This window comes from Saccopteryx leptura, chromosome 3 (assembly GCF_036850995.1).
Source record: "Saccopteryx leptura isolate mSacLep1 chromosome 3, mSacLep1_pri_phased_curated, whole genome shotgun sequence".
NCBI lineage: Eukaryota > Metazoa > Chordata > Mammalia > Chiroptera > Emballonuridae > Saccopteryx > Saccopteryx leptura.
The window spans coordinates 222984165-223005008 of record NC_089505.1 but is presented as its reverse complement, the minus strand read 5'-3'; the positions used below and the strand labels follow the sequence as shown (position 1 = coordinate 223005008).

The 20844-nt window shown below is 56.0% G+C and overlaps 1 protein-coding gene across 3 annotated transcripts; it reads right to left on the bottom strand.

Moving 5' to 3' along the window:
• Positions 1-351: 351 nt before the first annotated feature.
• On the bottom strand, positions 352-20334 carry PROM2 (prominin 2). Of its 3 annotated transcripts, none has more exons than XM_066377684.1 (24): positions 19925-20334; positions 19220-19269; positions 18619-18821; positions 18404-18524; positions 18117-18180; positions 17811-17900; positions 17352-17551; positions 16949-17023; positions 16111-16174; positions 15717-15876; positions 15236-15388; positions 14202-14325; positions 13695-13786; positions 13483-13567; positions 11323-11469; positions 10805-10876; positions 9693-9785; positions 9495-9569; positions 9136-9216; positions 8855-8923; positions 8149-8238; positions 7821-7927; positions 7410-7484; positions 352-1280 (listed from the first exon to the last, which is right to left on the bottom strand). In XM_066377684.1, the coding sequence occupies exons 1-23, from the start codon at positions 20172-20174 to the stop codon at positions 7421-7423; spliced, it is 2529 nt and encodes an 842-aa protein (XP_066233781.1). In that variant the 5' UTR covers positions 20175-20334; the 3' UTR covers positions 352-1280; positions 7410-7420. The 3 variants fall into 3 exon arrangements, with proteins under 3 accessions (XP_066233781.1, XP_066233780.1, XP_066233782.1); XM_066377683.1 differs by lacking the exon at positions 352-1280 and adding an exon at positions 5650-7135; XM_066377685.1 differs by lacking the exon at positions 352-1280 and adding an exon at positions 5650-7135 and having other exon boundaries at positions 9516-9569; positions 19925-20333.
• Between the last annotated feature and the right edge of the window lie 510 nt (positions 20335-20844).

Here is a 20844-nt window from a genome sequence, read left to right as displayed (position 1 = left end):
TGTGGGTCATACACAGGGGTCCTTCCACCTCTTTCACCTGCCATCCCTTAGTTACCTTTTTACCCACGGGGCCTGCCATGTGAGTTCTCCCAGGTACCCTGTCTCTGCAGAGCCTGTCTGTCCCTACCTGGGTCCCAGATTGGGACCCCATCACAGTGCCTGATAAGAAAGGGGAGGGTCCCTGGTCATCCTTGAGAAGGGGCAGACTCCTGCGCATTCACTTGTTCCCAGGGAGGCCGCCAGGAGCCAGGTGTCTGAAACCTCTGCTAAATTTCCCTTTTCGGCACCGAGTGCCAGCCGGAGCCTGTGGTTCCCATGGAAACAGAGCCCTGTGACACCTTCCTCTGCAGTGGCACAAAACCCACATGCTTGTCTTTATTTTAGCCAGCCTTTTTGCTCAACTTGCAGATCCACCGGGGAGAGAGCGGTCTGGAACTATGACCCACGGAATCAGGAGGACCACTTCCAGAGCTGGAGGCCTCCCAGGTGTCTGGCCAGGGTGGACTTCCAGGATGGGCTGGGACCAGGGGGAGGGTGCAGGGAGCTTCCCACTGTAGCTGCTGCCCAAGGGGCGCCCCTTATAAAACACAGATTTGGGGCATGTGTTCTGCCATGATTCTTGCCCACCCCCTCCCCTCCCTCCCCAGTGCCCCAGGCACTTCCAGCAGGTCCCTCCCCTGGGCAAGGGGAATGGAGGTGAAGGCCACTTCTGCGAGGCCCCGACAGTGGTGTGGGCACATGGGATTGGCAGGCTTTCCTCAGAGAGTCTGGAAGTTTCTGAAGATTCTTTGCCAGTGTATCAGAACCAAGAAAGGTTAAGGAAGTAAGGCTGTAAGAGGACCTACCTGGGCAGCATGAAAACTTCCTTGATGGGTTTCAGCTGTGGTTGACTCACATTGGGGTTGGGGGCAAGAATGGGGGAGTTTGAAAAAGGGAAGTCGGGGGTTGTTTCAGAAGGTTGAGTTTCCTTTTGTTGCTTTTGAGTCCACTGTCTTTAAGCGGAGGCAGTGGGGAGCCATCTCAGCCTGCTAGGGCCTTCACTCTGACCCACCTTACGGAAGGGCTCACAACACCCCCACCCACGGTGCTGGGGTCTCCTGGGCCTTCCTCCATTGCTGGTCACACCCTCCATCATCCAGGCTGTAATGTCAGTGGCCGAGGACAAGCAGGTCCACATTGGATTCAGGCAGACAGTGCAGAAACTGTGGAGATGAAAGTGCTGGGCCGTTCCCGTTTATTAGATCCTCGCAACAGCAGATGAGCCAATGGTCAGGGGAAACCTGCAGCAGCAAGCGAATGATCAGCAAAATGGCCCTTTGCAGTGACAGGCAAGCAATCTGCAATCCGCCCTGAAGGCAAGGACCCGTAGCCTTACCTAGTCTACATCGCCCTGCCACGTGCTCACGCACTAATCATGCAAAGTGCAGGCGAGCAAGCCTAACACAGCTGTTTTTCCAATACTGGCCCACTTTTCACGAGAGCAGGCGAACCAACAGCAAAATGGCCCCTCACAGTGGCGGGCAGTGATCGCGCTGAGGGAAAGCACTCAGAGCCTTCTGCAGGCTACACACACGTGGCCCTGCCACGTGCTCATGCACTAATCATGCAAAGTGCAAACAAGGGAGCCTAACATTGCTGTTTTCCCTACACCCATTAACAACCATTGCCTGTGAGGAAGGACCATCTGGGTAGAGGTGGGGTCTCACCCAGCACTGGACCTTAAGAAATGTCTGTTGCCCAAAATTCCTCCCCTGGACACCCCAGTTCTTGGGTGTCACTGAGCCCACAGCTGTGGAATTGGAAAGCCACCTGACTGACCCTATCATTCTTTCACTGGCCCTTGGAATCTCTGTTGCCTCCCTCCCTCCTGCAGCTGGATGGACCTGGCAGAGCAGGGATGCTGCTTGGCAGGGAGACCCAATGATTCTGACAGTCACTTCACATCGCACAGCTCAGTCTCGGTTCTGGTCCAGCCCTCGTTCTGGTCAGCCCTCCTGTTGGGCAACCTGGTGCCTGACCAGCTCAGGTGGGGTGTGGAGGCCACAGTGGCAGGGGTTGTCCGGTGGCCAGCCTTCAGTGGGAGCTGTCCTGGAACTATGCTCTATCAGGCGTCCCCAAACTACGGCCCATGGGCCGCATGTGGCCCCCTGAGGCTATTTATCCAGGACCCGCTTCACTTCCGGAAGGGGCACCTCTTTCATTGGTGGTCAGTGAGAGGAGCACTGTATGTGGCGGCCCTCCAACGGTCTGAGGGACAGTGAACTGGCCCCCGGTGTAAAAAGTTTGGGGACCCCTGCTAGGTTTTGAATAGGTTTAAAGCTGTACCTCTCCTGCTGTGGGCACCACCGTGGGTCCTCAGAGCTTGGTCATTGCTAGGCACCTTTCCACTATCCCCTGACTAGAGTTTCTCACATGGGCCTCAGGGGAGGCAAGGAGTCCTAACACTTCCTTGCAACTTCGAAACCTTGAGTAACTCCAAGGTCTCTCACTGAGGTCTGTTCACCCTCCAGGCAGCCTTCTGGGGCTGGGCCTGAGGGCCATGCTGACTGTCTCTCTCAGGAGGCCCTCATCCAGACCAGCAAAGCAGCCAGCCTGTCTCTTGCCCTGTAGGCTTTACAGGTGGGGGTGAGACATTAGACCACTGGGCTTCTCTAACAGCAGGACACCGGGAAGCTTCAAGGGACTCTCTTGAAAGTCCTTTTCTTTCTGGCTTGAAGTGAAGAGAGGACACCTCATCCCTTCCTTTGGACTCAGCTCACTACCCCAAACCCCCTCCTCTAACCTCAACACCTGACTCCTGCAGGGAGTTAAGGAGCCTAACTTCTGCATCCTTTGTGGCAGAGGTCAGGGCTGGATGATGACATCTCTGCACACAACTGCCTTCTTCTCGCCAGGTGCTGTGGTGCTCGGTCCATGTCTGAAAGACGGGGAAGCACTAACTGCTCCGGGCGGGTCACATCCAGGCAGTACAAGAAAGAATTGGGGACCACAGGGAAGGGGGTTCATTTCAGCAGCACATGATGTGTGGACTGCACTGGCCACCAGTCTCTAGGCTCAGTCCCTGGCCTTCAGGCCTGGAGACAGGGCACCGGAACCGAAGTATAGGGAGGACCGGGACTGCAACAGTGAAGGACCCTGTCCATAACCACCTGGAACAGGGCCTCAGGCTGACCCAAGAGAATTCATACATCGCCTGAAATTCCCCAATTATCAGTTGATTCCTTTGGGGAAGTGGTGCCCTTTCTTCTGAGCCCACAATCAGTCTCAGTGCCTTAGTTATCTCAACCATAAATAGGTAACTAGCAGTGTCAGCTTCTTAGTTTAATTTATATAAGTGCTTTGCACACTTCCTAGTGTATACTTATAGCCCCATAAATGTCTCTGTCCCCTCAGGTATCCTGAGCAGGTCCCTAGCCACATGGTCCTTCCTTTGCACACCTGAGCCAGCCAGAACTGGCCTGGCCAGCCACCTGGGACCTCAAACCAGGTGGGACCTTAGACGCCTTGGCCCACATAGCATTTCTTTGGTACAATCTGCTACTCATGGCTCACGGGGGCTTTGCTCTGGGGTGGCCGGGCTAGAGCATCTGGCAGAACTCTCAGGGCTTCCAATCTGCCACCACTCCCGCCACAGGGACAGCAAAGACACTTGTATCAAATCTCCTTGGAGACAGGGCCTCCCTCCCATAGGCCCACAGAAAATGGGGACTGGTGCATACCCAGGGAGGAACCTCTGGAACTGCTGGAACCACCGGGACCAGGAGCCCTGGATCCAAAATGGGACTGGACTTCTACTTGGGAGTCCTTGAACCAGATGAGCCTGTGACCACTAAGGAGCTTTGTTTCACACATAAAGTAGAATTCATTCTAGGATCCCTGCATTTTAAAATCAAGGAAATGTGACCTGACCAGGCGGTGGCGCAGTGGATAGAGCGTCAGACTGGGATGTGGAGGACCCAGGTTCGAGACCCTGAGGTCTCCAGCTTGAGCGCGGGCTCATCTGGTCTGAGCAAGGCTCACCAGCTTGGACCCAAGGTTGCTGGCTCGAGCAGGGGTTACTCAGTCTGCTGTAGCCCCACAGTCAAGGCACATATGAGAAAGCAATCAATGAACAACTAAAAGTGCCACAACGAAAAACTAATGATTGATGCTTCTCATCTCTCTGCATTCCTGTCTGTCTGTCTCTGTCTGTCCCTCTCTCTGACTCTCGCTGTCTCTGTATTAAAAAAAAAAATCAAGGAAATGTGCAAAACATTCTTCTCTGCAGCTATTTCTTTCTGTCACCTGCCAAGTACCACCCCTTGTAACTTGCCATCCCCAAGTAACCAGAGCTTACAGCAATATTCTCCAAGTTAAGCCCCTTGAAAAATCAGTGTTCGAGTATCTGGGCCAAAGTATCTGCTAAGTTCAAAGAGCAAGAGCCTCTTCCCAAATCACAGGGGAAACTGAGTTAGTTTTTCAGATTACTGCTTCTGATCACGGTGGACTAGGTCATATGGACTAAATTGCCAACTGAGGGTAACTTAAAAGCTGCTTCAATATATTTTTCCAAGTCTGATTGGGGTCCTGAGGAATAAACGAGGCAGTGAGGAATCACGGGACCAACTCCAGGGAAAGGAAGGAACTCAGAGACGTGCCCTGGCATCTGAGGCTACTTTCTTCCTAGAGTCTCAAAGGTCCTAAAAGATACAACAAGCTACTGAACAGAACTGTTAACAGCTTCTGGGGCTGAGGAGGTAAAAACTAGGCCAACCACGAGCAGGGGTTGCCTGGCAAACTTTTCACGTTTTGGGTTGGAACTCCAGAGGGCTTCACTCCCAGAATACGAATAAAAGCAAATCAGCCCTCCAAGGGCCTTCAAATCATCTCAGCCCTGGAAAGGGGGAAGCCATCCTGGTTTTCTAGATGCCAAGACACCTGTCAGATGTAAACATAACCTTTGTGGGGGAAGAAAACTTCATCTTACACCTCAAATTATTTCTACAAGTTTCAGATATAGATAATACAGGGTACTCAATCAAAAATCAACAATGTCTGTGAGGAGACAAGACAAAACTAACAAAAACCAAGAGAAAGAACAGACACTAGAAACAGACTCATGGAGGCTCCATGTTCAGTAGGGAGTAACTGAACTTTAAATAACTCTACTTAATATGCTCAAATATTTCAAAGATAAGATAGGCAATTTAGTAGAGAGCTGGAAATTACTTTTAAGTCTTTTGTTTCTTTTTACCACATCAATTTTATTCTTAAAATGCAGGGGCTACAGTTTCCCTGAACAGGGCAACAGATAAGAAATGGGGAAAAAATCTCTGGGAAAAGCCAAAAAGAGGTATTTGCGTTACATTCTGGGATGCTTGTGTGAGAGTGTGCTTGTACAGTGATAATGCACCATACGACTTTGTTGTAGCAAATTGGTTGCTGGTTTGTAAGATGCAGTTAAACACAGACACTCCTGCAACTCAGCAGACCAGAATGTTAAAGCATCTTCACACAGGGGCCCATGTCCCTCTCCTCCTGCTCCTGCCCAGACCCAACTCTGCCCCTGGCCCAGAGCAGTCACGGCAAAAAGTAGCAGCATTTGAGTATGTGTTCTGTGCCAGGCCCCTGCCAAGGGTTTTCCATATTGTCACATTTTTCGCAGCCCTCTGAGGTGGCTATAACTTCTCATTTTATAAATGGAGAAACATGTTTGAGGTGTCCCCATTAACAAGCGTCAGAGTGAGCATATGGACCCAGGTCTGCCTACCCCTGGAGTGGGCCTTCCCCACCTGCTGATTGCTGGTGGAATCCCTGATGCCTGTGACCAGGGAAGGCCTTGGGTTCTCCTCTCCACAAGCATTCATTAAAAACCAACCACATACAGGGCCCTAACCCAAGAGACCTAGTGTTAAGGACCCAAAGCAAAGGCTTAGAAAGTGAGCACTTTAATGGATCAGAGAACCTGTCTCTCCTCTCTTTGTCCTCTTCCCTTTTACTGGAACTCAGGGTTCCATGTGCAGAGAGAGTACAGGGGTGAGTCAGGGATGACCCCAGGCCACATGCACAGGAGAAGAGTAAGGGTCACAGTGCAAAATCCTGTGTGGCCACCAGATCCGTCCTGGGGAGGTTTGGTGGGGGCAAAGAGGCTACCTTCTAGGGAACCAAGGGGAGGGCTGTGCTCTGGGCCAGGTCCCAGGTTCCTTCCTCAGAGGGCTGCTGAGGAACAACAGTGCGGTTTCCAACCAAGGGTGCAGACAGGGTGCTCAGCCTTCATACAGGCTGGGGCGGGGAGGGAATCCAGGCCAGGCCTGTGGAGGGTGTAAGTCCTCAGGCAATAGTAGGCTTGGAGACCATGCCTGATTGGTGTGGTCAGGCAGGAAGGGTCCCTGGGGAACAACAAGATAGTGGGATAAGCTAAAGAAAGGATATAGGGGAAATAGCTTCCCTAGGGAAGGAGGTAGGGCTGGTGACGGGACAGAGTGAAGCTAGGGAAAGTGGGGAGAGACGAGGGTCAGGGGCAAGGAGCCTGGAGAGGAGCTGGGGGCATGTGCAAGGGGAGCAGTGGGTGATGATGATGACGGGACAGAGTGAAGCTAGGGAAAGTGGGGAGAGACGAGGGTCAGGGGCAAGGAGCCCGGAGAGGAGCTGGGGGCATGTGCAAGGGGAGCAGTGGATGATGATGATGACGGGACAGAGTGAAGCTAGGGAAAGTGGGGAGAGACGAGGGTCAGGGGCAAGGAGCCCGGAGAGGAGCTGGGGGCATGTGCAAGGGGAGCAGTGGATGATGACAGAGTGGGTTGAACAGGGCTCTGTCCCATCCCACGGGCTGAAAAGGGGTTCCAGTAGGTGGAAGACAGGGTCTTCCTGGTGCTGACATATCACAGCAAGGAGGAGAAGGGACAGATACCTGGAAGAACCAATGGGTTCTGCAGCTCAGCAGCAACTAATGTGCCTTTGAGAACAGAGGGGTTATGAGCAGATGGGGTAGAAAGAGAGCAGGCAAAATGGGGTCAGGAAGCTGGAAGTGAGGGACAGTCCAGGCCTGGATGCTGGCCCAGGCTCTGGGGGCAAGAACAACAGAAGTCCTCTGGTCCAGGCCAAGTCAAAGGGGGACGCAGGCAGCTCTGGGCATCAGCTTGCAGCTAGCAAACCCCTGTTATGGATTCAGAATGAGAGAAGTGAGTGAGGGGGATGGGGTCGCAGGCCTGGGTTTGTCGGTCCCACTGCTGCATGTCAGACCCGACACTCAGTCCCAGAACCTTCCTGCCCTCCTGGACCCTGGAGTCTCCAGACTGGAGAGAGGGCCTGGCTCTGGACAGTAGAGAAGGCCAGTGGCCCACGACCACCTAGAGCAGAGCTTCTGGGCCCTTCCCTTCCTTCCTCCATACCCTACCCCCGGCTCCAAGGAGTTAAGGGAGGAAACTCACCCAAGGGGGTCCTACAGCTTCAGAGAGGTGACCCGGGGGATATGGAAGAGTTGCGTCTCCTCAGAGCTGCTGGAGCTGCAGCAGACAGAAAGGCAGGGAGTGACCCCGCATGACCCTCAGCCCAGCACGGGGATACACCCGGGGCCTGATTTTCATGCCGCCAAGCTCTCTGAGGGAGGCAGACTTCTGGGAAGCTCTGCCTGGTGGGTGAGCTCATCAAGGGCACGAGAAGAGCTGTCTGATCCTGGAGCTCCTCGCAGCTGTGGCTCCTCAGGGTCAGCATGTGCTTCCTCTGCCTAGTGTGTGGGTGGGTGAGGGGGTGTCCAGAGGAAGTGTGGCAGGGGGCTGAGCCCGGTGGCTGGAAGGACTCCTTGGCCCCCTGTTGCCCCCACAGTCCCAGCAGCCCCTCACCTAAGGCGCTTCCAGATGGGATGGAAGTATTTGGAGGTCTTGATGGCAAAGATGATGCTGGGGACCAGGAAGAAGGTGCACCACGCCAGGCAGAACCAGAAGGCATTCTGGAGCAGAGGGTGTGGGGTTAGCTCACCAGGGCAGGGCAGTGACTTCTACTCATGCCACCCAGTATCCCAGGTCTCCACTGACCCAGTGAGGGGCCTGAGGCAGTGTTCTCTGAGCTGAGGAGGAGGGCTGGGGTGCAGGGCTGGGGCAGGGACTCTTCCTGCTTCCGGTCCTGCTCATGATCCCCTCTCACAGGGGCTCTGAGCTCCCCAGCACTCACCCAGGGGTCAGCTATCATGTCACACAGGATCACACGGCCATTGTCTAGGGCTCCAGAGAGGGGCTGGCAGGTGGCGATGCGCTGAGTCACCTGTAGCATCAACATGAGGCAGGTACACCCAGGCCCCACCAGTACACACCTCACAGAAAGAGAAGTGGACAAGCACACAGATAGGCCCAGGGACACAGCTCTACAGACACAGGGACGCAGGAACTCAGGGCTGTAAGGACATGCTGACACAGGCTCGGCCCCTGCACTCTGCACTACATGCACCAGCCTGGGTTAAGCCCCTACTATGTGCCAGCACTGTGCTCAGTCACTCTCACCAGAGAGGCAGCACTGCTTGCAGAGGCCAGGGTCGGCGCGTGCCTGCCGGAGGATGGCTGGGTTGGCCTCAGCCAGCACGAGCAAGAGCCCGGCATGAGGAAGGGCACGGGCAAGGTGTGGACAGCATGCCTGGAACCATGGCCAGCCCCGCTCACACTCAAACCTCGGAGAAGGGCAGCCTGGAGGGTGGGTGTGCAGAGCCCAGCCAGCAAGCAGGGCATGGATGCCAGGTTTGGGAGTTTGGGTTCCAGGGTACCTCCAGGGCACCCCAAGGGACTCTAGGAGTGAGAGAGGTGTAGAGCAGGGTGAATGGCTGGTGCCGCTGGGAGCAGGCGACAAGTAGTGGCTCTGAGGTCAGGAGGGATCTGCGCCCACTCACCTCCTCTCTCACCCAGTTCACATACTGGGAGAAGTAGACCATCTCTCGGTTCAGGAAGCACTCACTTTCCTATAGGAAAGGGCGAGCCCTGGGCTGGTAGGAATCCCAGGAACCAGCCCCCACCCCCCATGCCATCAGAACAGTCTGAACTGGCTTTCCTCAGAGCCATGGTGAGGGAACAGGGTTGGAGGAGAGGCCTGGGGTGGGCCCGCATGCCTCAGCCCCTTGATGCACCACTGGCTCTGAGGTAGCCTCCAACCCTCTGCCATCCCCAAACTCACATTCCTCAGGATATGGGTGGCCCAGGCAGGCAGCTCTCCTTTTAGGTGAGTGACCCTGTCCAGGACACCTGAGGTCTCCAGCTGAGGAGAGGAGAGGGGTTCAGCTCAGTGCCTGTTCAGTCAGGGAGCAGCCATTCACTCATCAATTCAACAGAAAACACACAGCACACAGCCTGGGTGGGGGGTATTCAGCCCTGAGGACACAGAGGCCAGAGACAGAGGTCATCAAGGATCTTGCCCACCCCCAATTCTTCCCACCCCAACCCTCAACCTCCCATGGGACTGGGCAGAGCAGGTGAGGTCCCGAATCAGCTGGACTTCTTCCTCCCTCCCTCTGCTGCCCACCTGCTCCACCCCACCCTCCCATCTTCAGAAGCCACCTGGAGATTTGGTGCTGAGAGTGCCAGAGCCCTGACACTGATGTTGAGCTTGGCCTGTGGAGGAGAGGTTGGGCTGGTTAGGGGGACAGTAGGATCCGGCGCCTGCCTCCACTTCTGTGTCCCTTCCCTGCCTCCCCTCTTCCCCAGACCCCAGGCTCTCTGGGCCTGCAGACTTACCACAAGGTTCTGCTGGGGGAGGACCTTCTCCTGGTAGAGGTTTGTGAGTCCTTGGGCCTCCTCCTGCAGTTGCTCCCCTAGCACAGAGTTGCTCTGTGGGAGAAAGAAACAGAATGGCCCTCTGCCCAGGACAGGACAGCCTTTGCCAGCATAGTCTTTATCAAACTATTCAACCAACATGCTCAGGGACACGAATGCAAGGCTCAGTTGAAGAAAACCAAGGCCTCCTTGAGCTCCTGGGCTTGATCTGGGTTCAGGGGTGCCTAAGCCCAAATCCTAAGTCTACTGCTAGCTTGCTGGGCATCCCTAAGTCATCCCCAGAACCTGTCTAAGTGGCAGTGACAGGTTCTGAGTCCTGACAGACACACAGGAAGGGAGAGAGATAAGAAGTATCAACTCATCTATGTAGCACCTTAGTTGTTCGTTGATTGCTTTCTCATATGTGCCTTGACAAGGGGGTTCCCACTGAGCCAGTGACCCCTTGCTTAAGCCAGCAACCTTAGGCTCAAGTCAGTGACCTTTGGGCTTAAGCCAGTGACCCCACACTCAAGCCTGATGAGCCTGTGCTCAGGCCAGTGACCTCGGGGTTTCAAACCTGGGCCCTCAAAATCTCAGGCTGAGGTTCTATCCAGTGCGCCACTGCCTGGTCAGACTGAAAAATAACTTTTTAAACTCTAAATATTTATAAATACAAAATGCTATTTCCCCTAGTAACTCCTGGGGGTCAACTGTCATGATATCTGACCCATCGTGCTGTCCTCACGCCAGCTGTCCCAGGGGGTCCCATGAGCTGTGAGCATTTAGAAATATTTGTCTCATTGCATGGTGTCAGTCCAGTTACCTCATCTGATCTTTACAGATGAAACAAGGAGGCCCAGAGATGTTGAATGACTTGCCCAAGGCCACATAGCCAATTGGTGGCCAAACTTGAGTCAGAACTGACACTGCAAACCCTTCAACCCTGCTTGGGGTCCAGAAGCTTACTGGTGGGAGCCCTCAATCCCCTGCCTTTGCCATAACCCCCTCCCTAATCCAACCTCTGTCCCCTTGCCCACCACTCAGGCCTCTCTCTGACTCCTGCCTGCCCAGTGGGGTCTCTGCTCCCTTCTCACCTGAGAGTGGGCCAGTCCCTCCAGCTCATAGGCCAGCTTCTCCACACTGGTGTTCACCACAGGCTTCTGGATCTGGAGGCAGATGGAGAGGCCAAGAGGAGATGAACCCCAGTTCCTCCTACCCTGAATTTCCAGTCTTTTCAAAAGTCCTGCACACCAGGTCAGTCTTCTGGGACACAGCAGTCCCAGTGGGTTTGACCTGAAACTGTGACTGACATACACCAGATATTTTCCATTAAGATGGAAGGGAAAAAAATAAGGAACCCACTGGAGTAACCCAAGGAATAGATGACTTCCCACCATCATTTTGCCACAACAGAGGGTTCAGGACCACGGACAGCGACACACTTTGGGGCTGGGGGCACATTCACTCCAGCACAACAGGATGGGGGGTAACAGGACAGGCATGGGGTACACAGTCTGGGGACACCCCCAGGGAAGGGAATGAGGAGTCAAGGAACAAGGCGAGACACCCCCCTAGCTCCTCTGCGGTCTGGCCTGAGGGGCTCACTGCTGACCTGGATGAGGAAACCAGGGTAGCGGATGTCACCAAGCCCACTGCTCTGCAGTGCCTTCAGGTCCCGGTGGCCAGCTGGGCTTAGCAGATCCAGACTCTCCATGTTCACTTTGAGATTCTGCAGCTCCTGCTCCAATTTGGCCATGTACTGGGAGGGAAGAGCCAGGGTGGGCACATGCCCAGGCACTGAGCCAGAGCCCGGAGTTGCTGCCATAGGTGAGGGGTCACCAGGGCCCCTACCCTGGATCCTTCCAACTCCAGACAGTTCCCCCCACAGGCCTCTGCTTCCTACCCATCCCCCTCCAAACCATCCCCACCAAGACCTGGCCCTCCTCAAGCACCTATCTGGCTACCAGACTGCAACATAGACCTTCCCTGTCCACCCAGGATAAAACAGCTTCATCAGCCCATCTTCATCACATCCACATGCGTCAGGATCTTCATAGCATCTGTCACTATGACATGATTTATGTGTGCACTTGCCTATTGCCATCAGCTTTGTGAGAGCAGCACCTTGTCTGCCCATTTTGAACCAAACCCGCAGTATCTAGGGCAGAAGCTCACATGTGGTGGGTGCAGGACAAGTGTGTTGAATGTGTAAAAATGAATGGATGGATAGATGATTGAATGAATGAACACAATCATATTTCCAAGACAGATCACAGTTTATAAAGGGACACTCAGCATTTTCCAGCTATTGCTGGAGAAGATTTAAAGGGCATGAAATTCAGCCCCTGTGTTTAACAGATGAGAAACTGAGTGCAGGGAGGAGCACTCACCTGCCCGAGGTTTCACAGCAAGTTAGCAAGTGAAGCCCAGCCCTCGTCCTCCCTGCCCCACTGCCCTGCCTTCCTCGGGGGAAGAACCACCAGTTCTTTCTCAGTAAGAGATGTTTGAAGGTGCCAGAGTTCTCCTGGTGCCCTGGAAAGCACACTTTGTCACACTTATCTCTGCCTCAACAGCTCCTTATTATCTTTATTGAGGACAAGCACTCTTCAGGTCAAATTTGATGTTGCCAGATGGACCCTGAGGACTGCCCAGTCCCTACAAACCTGAGGCTCTACCTGTCCAGACCCTTCTGTGATCTGGATTCCTTCACTCCCAGGACGGGCTGAAACCACTTTCCATGAGAGCCATGACTCCCAGCCAGCACAGCCCGAGGCGCTTCTGCCAGGCCCCCCGCTGAAGCCTCCCTGGCCAGCCTTCCTCCACGGGCAGTGTCTGTGACTGAGAACCCGTGCCACCGGCTCTGTGGCCTCTTGCCTGCTTAGAGACACTGGAGGAGGAGAAAGCTGAGGCGTTACAGGAACTGCCCCATTACAGAGTTTAAGGTATGGACTTGCCACTGTCATCTGGACCACTTGGCTATGCTGCCTGCGGGCTGAGAATACAAGAGGAGTTGGAAGGGTTTCTGAATGGAGAACCAGGAGTCAGCATGCTAGGTGGGAGCGGGAGATGTGAGGGCATATGCTTAGGAAGGGCTCCCAGAGGGCCCTGGAGTCAAGCACCTGTCCTCCCACCTCCTTTAGGCATGGAGAGAGGAAAGGAGAGAATGTGCACCCTCCAGAGAGCCCCATTCTCCAAGCAGGTCCCCTCTCATGCAGTAGCTCTTCCTCCTCTGTCCCAGAACTGTCTCATCAGCATGAGTCCTTTTCTCCAGCTCTAAATGCCAAGTTCTGGTAAAGTCCAGTGGCTGAGGGTGTGTCAGTAGTGGCTGCCTCCACCTACTGTGTAAGCTCAGTAAGGGGCCTGTGGGAGCCCTACCACAGTGGTACCTACCTTCATCACCATTGTTCTCACTGTCATCCCATCCCAAATGTGGCATACCAACCAACGTCTGTCCCGTCAGGACACACCCCCTCAGCCTCTCACACACTGTTACCAGCCTTCCCTGCTACAGTCTCAGCCCTGCCCAGTTTTCCTGGAGCACAGTGCTCAGAGACTGTCACAGCCTCCTGGCACTCACCCACCGATTATACACCCCAGAAACCAGGGCAAGCCCTGGGCCAGGCCCTGAGCTGGCACATGGGGTCTCTGCACAAGGCACCTCAATTGCTCTTGGAGATTTCAGGTTCAAGGAGATGGTGCCACCAGAGAGGCAAGACCAGAGAAGTGGGGATCTGCAGGAGGGGTCCCACAGCCTTCTGGAAGGTTTCCTTACCTGACTCATATCCAGGTTCGTCTCCAGGTCATAGGAGTCATTTAATTGCAGGACTCTCCAGAGTGGGGCCCCTTTCCTGCACTGCCTGGGAAGAAACAATGGGCAACACAGATGAGAGAAGGGTTGGCCAGTGGGGAGCTAACATCACCCTAATGGGATGCATATCTCAGCTCCTCCTCATACCCTGTCCCCAGCCCAGGCTTCCTACTCACTGATAGGCCAGGAGGATACTGATGTTCTTCTTCAGACCAAGAAGGTGGGATAAGTTCATGGATGAGGGCAAGTTCCCCGGGGTGTCAACAAACTGGAGATGGGTCAGGGAGAAATAAGCCTAGAGCCACGAGGGGCAGGGCCGGCCCAGCCAAGGGTGGAGTCCCATGACACCCTGGCTTAGCAGAGACCATACCCCTTTGATTCCAGCCCAAACCTGCCTCAAACTAAAATCACCCTGGGCCCTAACTACCTGCAGGGACCTTCCCACAAATCTTGGGTAAGGAGGCAGCCTGGTTTGCAATGGAGAATCTGGGACTACCTGCTAGAAGCACCGGGGAACCAGGACCCCCAGTTCACAGACTCAGAGTCAGGAGAACAGAGGGCTTAATCTGGGTTATCTGTCTTTCTTGGGCTGTCTCCCCATCCCCTACCCCCTCGCCCTCTTGTCTTCTCTGGCCCCCACTTCCTTCTACTTTCTTTCTCTGCTCACATCTCCCTCCACCCACCTCATAGAGCTCCCCGTTCTCCCAGCTCCGGCACACCAGCGTCTGCAAGTTGCCACCCACCAGGAAGGTGGAGAAGACAAGGAGGATGAGGGGTGCAGCAAAGAGGAAGCTGATGCCCACCCCCCTGGAGAAGGCAGAGGAGGGGAGTGAGGGGGGACCCTCTGCCTCACTCACACCTCAGGCCAGCGTGGTCAGCAAGTCAGTCCCAGGGCAGAGCTCTCTGGGCAGCAAAACTCAGAGGTCTCTGCCTCCTGGGCCAGGAGTTAGAACTGCTGACTGCCTCCACCTCGTCCACCCCCATCCTAACCTTGCCGCCGGGGCCCTGGCTGGCCCTGGCAGACTAGAGGAAAGGGTGACTGTTTTGTTCAGAGCCAGGACTACTGGCCTCTGGGACCAGGGCACATAGAAGTGGCCGGCACAAGAGCTCAGCCTTCAACAGGGCCACCTGATACAGCAGCAGGGCAGCAACCAGGTCTGAGCAGGACCAGTACAGCAGACCTGCAGGTTTCTTTTGGAGATATGCACAGCCCCATGCCAGGGACTGCGGCTTAGAGAGTAAAACATGGCTGGCTTTCAGCCCCAACTCATGCCTTTGGCCAGTTACCCCTATGCAGTGACCAGCCTGCACAACTGAGGGTGGCAATCCTAGTCTTAGAGACCTTCTAGTCCAAGGATGGCAAACAGATTCTATCTCTAGCCCCAGTTCTCTTGGTGGTGCTGCGTGGATGCTGGATTAAGAAAGATCTCAGGCTCCGTGTGGGCTCAGGGAGAAAGAGGGCCCATTAGCTACTATAATTAATGTGTGGTGTAAAGGCAGATATGCTTCTTGTTGCCATTCCTGCTCTGATCAACCCTTTTATACAGATGAGGATACTGAGGCCTTGAAGGGTTGCTAATGTGCCCATGGCCACCCAGCTTGTCCCTACCAGAGCTCAGTGTTTTGATGCCCAGGACAGAAGGAACTGTCCATGGGAATAGGGGAACCTGGTCAGCCTGGGGCGAGAGACCCTGCCCCTCTCCACAGCCCTCCTTACACCATGAGGATGCGGGCTCCAGTCCTGCCCTTGGCTTGCCAGTGGCTGGGGTCCTCCTGGGCTGACAGCCCCCAGATGCCCAGGTTGAGGCCCACCAGGTTACAGACCACCACAAGCAGGACCACAGAGCACAGCACGCAGCCCATGATCCATCTGCCAAAGAAAAGATGCAGGTGTCACTGGGAAGGGATAGGCTAGCATAGGACCTAGTGGCTATCTGGGGCCACTGACCCCAAAGTTGGGGTTTTAAATGCGTATGTACTTCCTGAGGTTGCCCCGCTCCTATGGGGTCCTGAGACTCAGATCTCAAGGGTACACAGCCAACGTGGGGACACATGGGCCCAAGGAGTAAAGGCTCTTGGCTTTAAGGAGGCAGAGGCTTAGTGCAACAAGGAGTTGATGGGGGCTAGAATAGGGCCCTGGTGGCCAAGAGGCTGGGCTGCCCTCTCCGCCCGCTCCGACCCCCGTGGACCCTGAGCACCTGTATTTCTCATATCTCTGCGCCTCCTTCAGGTAGGGGCGACTACTGTTCTCCACCTTCTCCAGCACGTGGCTCCAGCGAGAGGCCGCCTCCCAGTTTGGGAATGTTTCAGCCAGTGTCTTTAGCCCCCTAGGCTGCTGGGCCACCGCCTTCTTCAGCTCTGCCCAAAGCAGCAAGGGCTTGTGGGTTGGGGAAGGCACCCAGGGGCCCAGGGAGGAGGATGGACAGGAAGAACACCTGGGACCCACAGAGAGGGCCCACTCTATCCAGACTCAACCAAGAGAACAGCCCTCAGTCTCCCCCCACTACCTTCTCCTCTCTCAATGAGCCTGCACTAGGGGCAGGGTGGGGTGGCATGCTGGGCGGCCAGCCTGGCCCCTGGGCAGGGCCTTACCTTTGACCGTGTCAGCCATCTGCAAGGGAGCCAGGACTGGGAGTGCATTAAAGGTGCTGTTCTCCTGCCAGAACAAAAGGCAGCTGTGCCTCCTACTCTGCACCTGGGTGTCCCCCACTTGGGGATGCTAACATCACCAGGCCCAGAGGGAGGGGATCCCGTTTTGTGCTCCCAACTCAGGAAATCAAGAAACAGCCTTCCCTTTGTTCTCTTGTTCAATGGCCCAGCTGGACTCAACTCCCCAAACACTGCTCCTTGAGGACCTACCTTTCTTGCCTAGACTGTTGCAGGAGACTCCCAACCATCCTCTGATCTTTCCCATCTGTCCTGCACTTGACTGCCAGGTCTATTTTCCTGAAGTCCAACTCTAAGCTACTTTTCCAGCCTCAGCTCCCACTTCCTTCCTCCCAGAGCCTCTGCTCCAGCCAGCCCGCCCTGCTGGCTCACCATTTCCTCAATCAGGAGGTCCGGGCCTGGGCCACAGGTGCTGAGTTGTGCTGCACGTAGACTGCCCCGCAGCCACCTCCACCTGGGAGACCCTGCCTGTCGCCCAGGCCTTGCTGCATGCTTCTTCCCTTGCCACCTCCGCCTCCCCCACCCCAAGGGTCTAGCTCTTGCTTTTGAGTTCCAGGCCTGCCTCCCCCACCAGATTGTATGTACTCAAGAACTAGTATTGTGAGATTCCAGCCCAATGTGCCATGTGCTAGGTGAGGCCCTGATTTGACCCAAGTCTTAGGTTTAACTGGGTACCCACCCAAAAGGGGGAAACTGAGGCCCCTTACTTAAGAGTTTCCAGGCAGGTGAGGGAGACGTCAGAGAGACCAGGGTAGGTACTCACCTCCTGGACCATGCTGGAGAAGTTGACCTCTGGGACACCCTTCAGGTGATGCAAGACATCGTCCACGTGTGGTACCTGAAATTCAGGGGGGAAGGGTAACGATAAAAGCCTGAGAAAGATCCTTAAGGGAGGATGGGGTAGCAGAGGCCACTGAACCTTCAGATCCTCATGTGTAAAATGTCAGGACCAACACAACCCTCCTGTCCAGCGAGGACTCAAAGAGCTAGTACACATGATGCTCACAGCACAGTGCGTGTCCCAAGAAAACTGTGCCCCTCTGCTAAGAAGACCGTCATTAGCTCTAGGTGTACGAAGAGAAACATGAGACTCAGGCTGCCAAGGGACTCCTGGGGCAGCAGGCAGAGCACCCCCATCACTCTAATGGCTTCTGTCCAGACTGCACCTGGCCGAAGTCAGCTCCCAACTCCAGGCCTTGAGCCTGGTTCAGGGTCTCTGAGCAGCCCTGGCAGCTGGGCTCCTGCAGCAGGTCATGGAGGCGCTCCCGGTGCACCCGAAGATCCTGATCCAGGTCCTGCTGTCCCTCCCGCAGCTCCACTAGGGTGGTGTTCAAGACTCGGAGGTGGTCTACGGAGACCTGTAGGGCTGAGAGACCCACCCAAATCTTGACTGAGCAGTCTCCACTGCTGCCGGCATCCTCAGAGGCCTTGCGGGAGGCAGAACATCTTCCCTTCCCCACAGCCAAAGGCACCCACCAACATTAACCTCTAACCTCAACAGTTATAATGGAAATGAACCCAGGGCACATTGAGGCAGGATGTGGGCAAGGGGACCAGAGGATAGGGCCGAGTGAGGGTGGGGCCTGCCCCCAGGAGACATCACCCTGGACGCTGGTCCCACTCACCCTGGCCCAGGCTGAGCAGTGAGGCCAGCATCTCATATATTGTGCTTCTGAGCTGGGTGTGGATCATGCTCCCAATGATCGTGGCAACACCTGGAGAGCACAGGGCAGTCTGATGGCTGGCCCCCAGAGGCTAAGAGTCCTCCCTTTTGCCCATACACCTTCCCAGCTTCTGCAGCAGACTGGCTGCTGTACTGCCCAGCTGGGCCCAATCCCCACCCCATGAGGCTGTTCCCAGGTGGAGCCCAGGATGAGGGGATGACATGGCCCCTGGGGCTGGTCTGCCAGCCAGCCAGCTCTAATCCTCACCATCCAGGTCCTTCAAGACAAGCTTCTGGGGAAGGGAGAACTGCTGTGCCACAGCCTGCAGCTCCTAAGCAAACACAGGGCCATCACCAGGCAGCCCCCCCTCTGGTCCTTTCCCCAGCCCTTCTGTGACTCATGGGTGCATTTATGTAACAGTGACTCTCCATCAGGGGGCAGTCAAGTATGTGTTGGAAGAGGCACTCTGGGCTAATGTGCAGGACCCACTCTGCTCTGACCTGCCTGGCTCTGGTGCTCTTGTGGGTGAGGATGAGGGGTTACCCAGTGCTCACCTGGGGGACATCAGATACCAGTCCCCGGAGGCTGAGCAGTGTCTCAGGCACGGCCTCAGCACTGGGGCCCATCTGCTCATGCACATGCTGATTAGTGACAAAGGCACAGACAACACCTATCCTGCAGGATGGGGGGCAGAAGGAGGGACTCACTGGATGTCCTTGGGCACCTGGGCTTTGGCCCACCCCTCCCACCTGAGCCGGGCACCTCTTACAGCAGCACGAGGGTGGTCAGCAGCAGGAAGGTCATGAGGGTGCCACGCTCACAAGCCATCTCCTTGGGCTCCGTCTTCACTCGACCCCCACAGCGCCGGCAGCCGCGACAACAACAGAAACAGAGCCCAGCAGCGGGCACCAGCAGGAGGTAGAGGCCCGCAATGACAGCGCATACTATATAGCCAGCCTCATACCGCACCACCTGACAGGGTGGCAAGACACAGAGACTGTCTGACCCCACCAGCCAGCCTGCCTTGCAGGACACCAGAGGGCAATCAGGAAGGGAAGAAGATGCACACAGGAAGCACTTTCACAAATGTCCTTGAACCCAATGCAGGTGCACATGTCCTTAATATAGTTTACCACTTTACAATGGGGGAAACTGCACTCACTGCAAACCGGGTTAATGTTAGAGCTGTGGTTTGAAATCAGGTCTGCCACCTGCAGCGCTCATGAAAGAGGGGAAGGGATGCCCAAGACCCCACCCTGGGGGACAGCCAGCAAGTGAGCCGAGCTGAGAGGGCTTTCCTACGTCTTCCCTCAGGCTCAGCCAGAGCTCCCAGTCCCACCTGGCCCTGCCCCACCCCAGCCCAGCCTCACCTCATCCACCTTCACTGAAGACGGTTCATTCAGCAGGGCCCTCACCAGCTCTATGGAAAGAATCAAGCTAGGGGCTTGGGGGCAGTGACTGCCCTGCCCCTGTTCCCACCTACAATTGCCAGGAGTAGGTGGACTCCCTGGAGGGGCTCCTCCCACCACCATGACACCTTGGGAGAAGGCAGAGTCACCACAGTCCCTTGCCATCACGCCCAAACCTCAGGGCTGCTACAGGATGGAGTGGTTGAGGGGAGGCCTGGCCAGCCCATCCTCCTGGTCCCTACAGGTTGGCCCTGCAGCGGGAAGCCAAGCCACCAGCCTGGTTAAAAGCAGAGAAGAGGCTGGCCTAGCAGTGCTTCCCCTCAAGAGGCAGGGGGCAAGCTGGGAGGGCCCTGCAGCTTTCCTGTTCTTCCCAACCCTAGCACCCCTAGACCCAGAGAAAATCTTAGCCAGGTCTTTGGGAACTTTTAATGTAATCTCTATATTAGGACAGAAAAACGGAGGCTCAGAGAGGAAAAAGCGCTCACCCCAGGCCACACAGTAAGGTCCTGGAGGGGTTTCCAGGTGATGCCCCGCTGGGCAGGAAGATGGGAGTGGGGAATGCTGTGGACCCTGCCCCCCAAGCACTCCGTTCCACAAAGCAGGGGGATAAGGGTGCTGGCCAGGACCCAGTTCCTCCCGAGGCCAGCCTGGGAAGAGCTCACTCACCGGCGGGGAAGGGGTTGAGCTGCACAGCAGAGAGGAAGCGGCGCACGGTGCTGTAGAGGTGGTCCAGGGGCCCTGGAGCGCGCATGCGAGGGGCCAGCCACCGGTCCCTGGCTGCTGGCGCGAAGGTCAGGCGCGCGGCTGGGCCGAGGGACCCACACTCCACGGCCTGCGCCTCAGGCAGGCTCAGAGCCAACACCAGGCCTAAGCACAGGCCCAGCATAGGCGCCAGGAGGCCTCGCGTGCGCGCCATGAGGTCGTCAGTGGCTGCAGGGCAGGGGGATGTGGGGATCAGGCGGCAGAGAGTGCGGAATGAGCGCGGAGCCGGCCGTGCATCTTTCGCCAGCCTCCGTCCTTGGGCTCTCAAAACTGGCCCAACAGGTTTGGGATCCTGTGCTACATGGGCGCCGGCCCAGAACGCTGGAAGGGCAGGGCGGAGGCCTGGAGTTGGGGGGCGGGGGGGGGGGGGGGGGGGGGAGGGCAGGGCCAGGTCGGACCGCCCTCAGCAGCCTGGGTTAGGAGCCTGGGATGGGAGCTGTCACCCCTCCCCCGTCTTCCTGTTAGAGCTGCCTCCTGGCTGGGTACCGGAAGTGCTCAGTAGCTCTGGATTACCTGGGGTGGCCCACATTCAGATATTATATTCTGTGCTCAGACCCAACAGCCTAATCTGGGGGCCAGGGAAGCGCTGGCCCAGGGGTGAGAAGAGCAGCAGGCCCAAGAACCAGGCTCCTCTTCCAGCTCCTTCTGGGGCCTGCTCTGTCCTCTCTGGTCAAGCCAGCACCTGCTGCCAGGCCTGTCTGGAGCAGAGGGGCCACCAGCTTTGTCCCAAGTGGCTCTCAGAGGGGCCACTCAAGCAGGCACAGTCCTTTGAGAAAGCAAGTCCCCACAAAGGTGGGCCCTTTGGCCCTGCAGTGCCCCATCCA

What these genes read in the sequence shown, in the direction of transcription:
- PROM2 (XM_066377684.1), bottom strand. Translation starts at nt 20,174, where the DNA reads ATGGCGCGCACGCGAGGCCTCCTGGCGCCTATGCTGGGCCTGTGCTTA. An exon ending in GCTCAACCCCTTCCCCGCCG is followed by an intron (nt 19,270 to 19,924) that starts GTGAGTGAGCTC and finishes TTCTTTCCATAG; the next exon opens with AGCTGGTGAGGGCCCTGCTG. An exon ending in ACATGATAGCTGACCCCTGG is followed by an intron (nt 7,928 to 8,148) that starts GTGAGTGCTGGG and finishes CCTCTGCTCCAG; the next exon opens with AATGCCTTCTGGTTCTGCCT.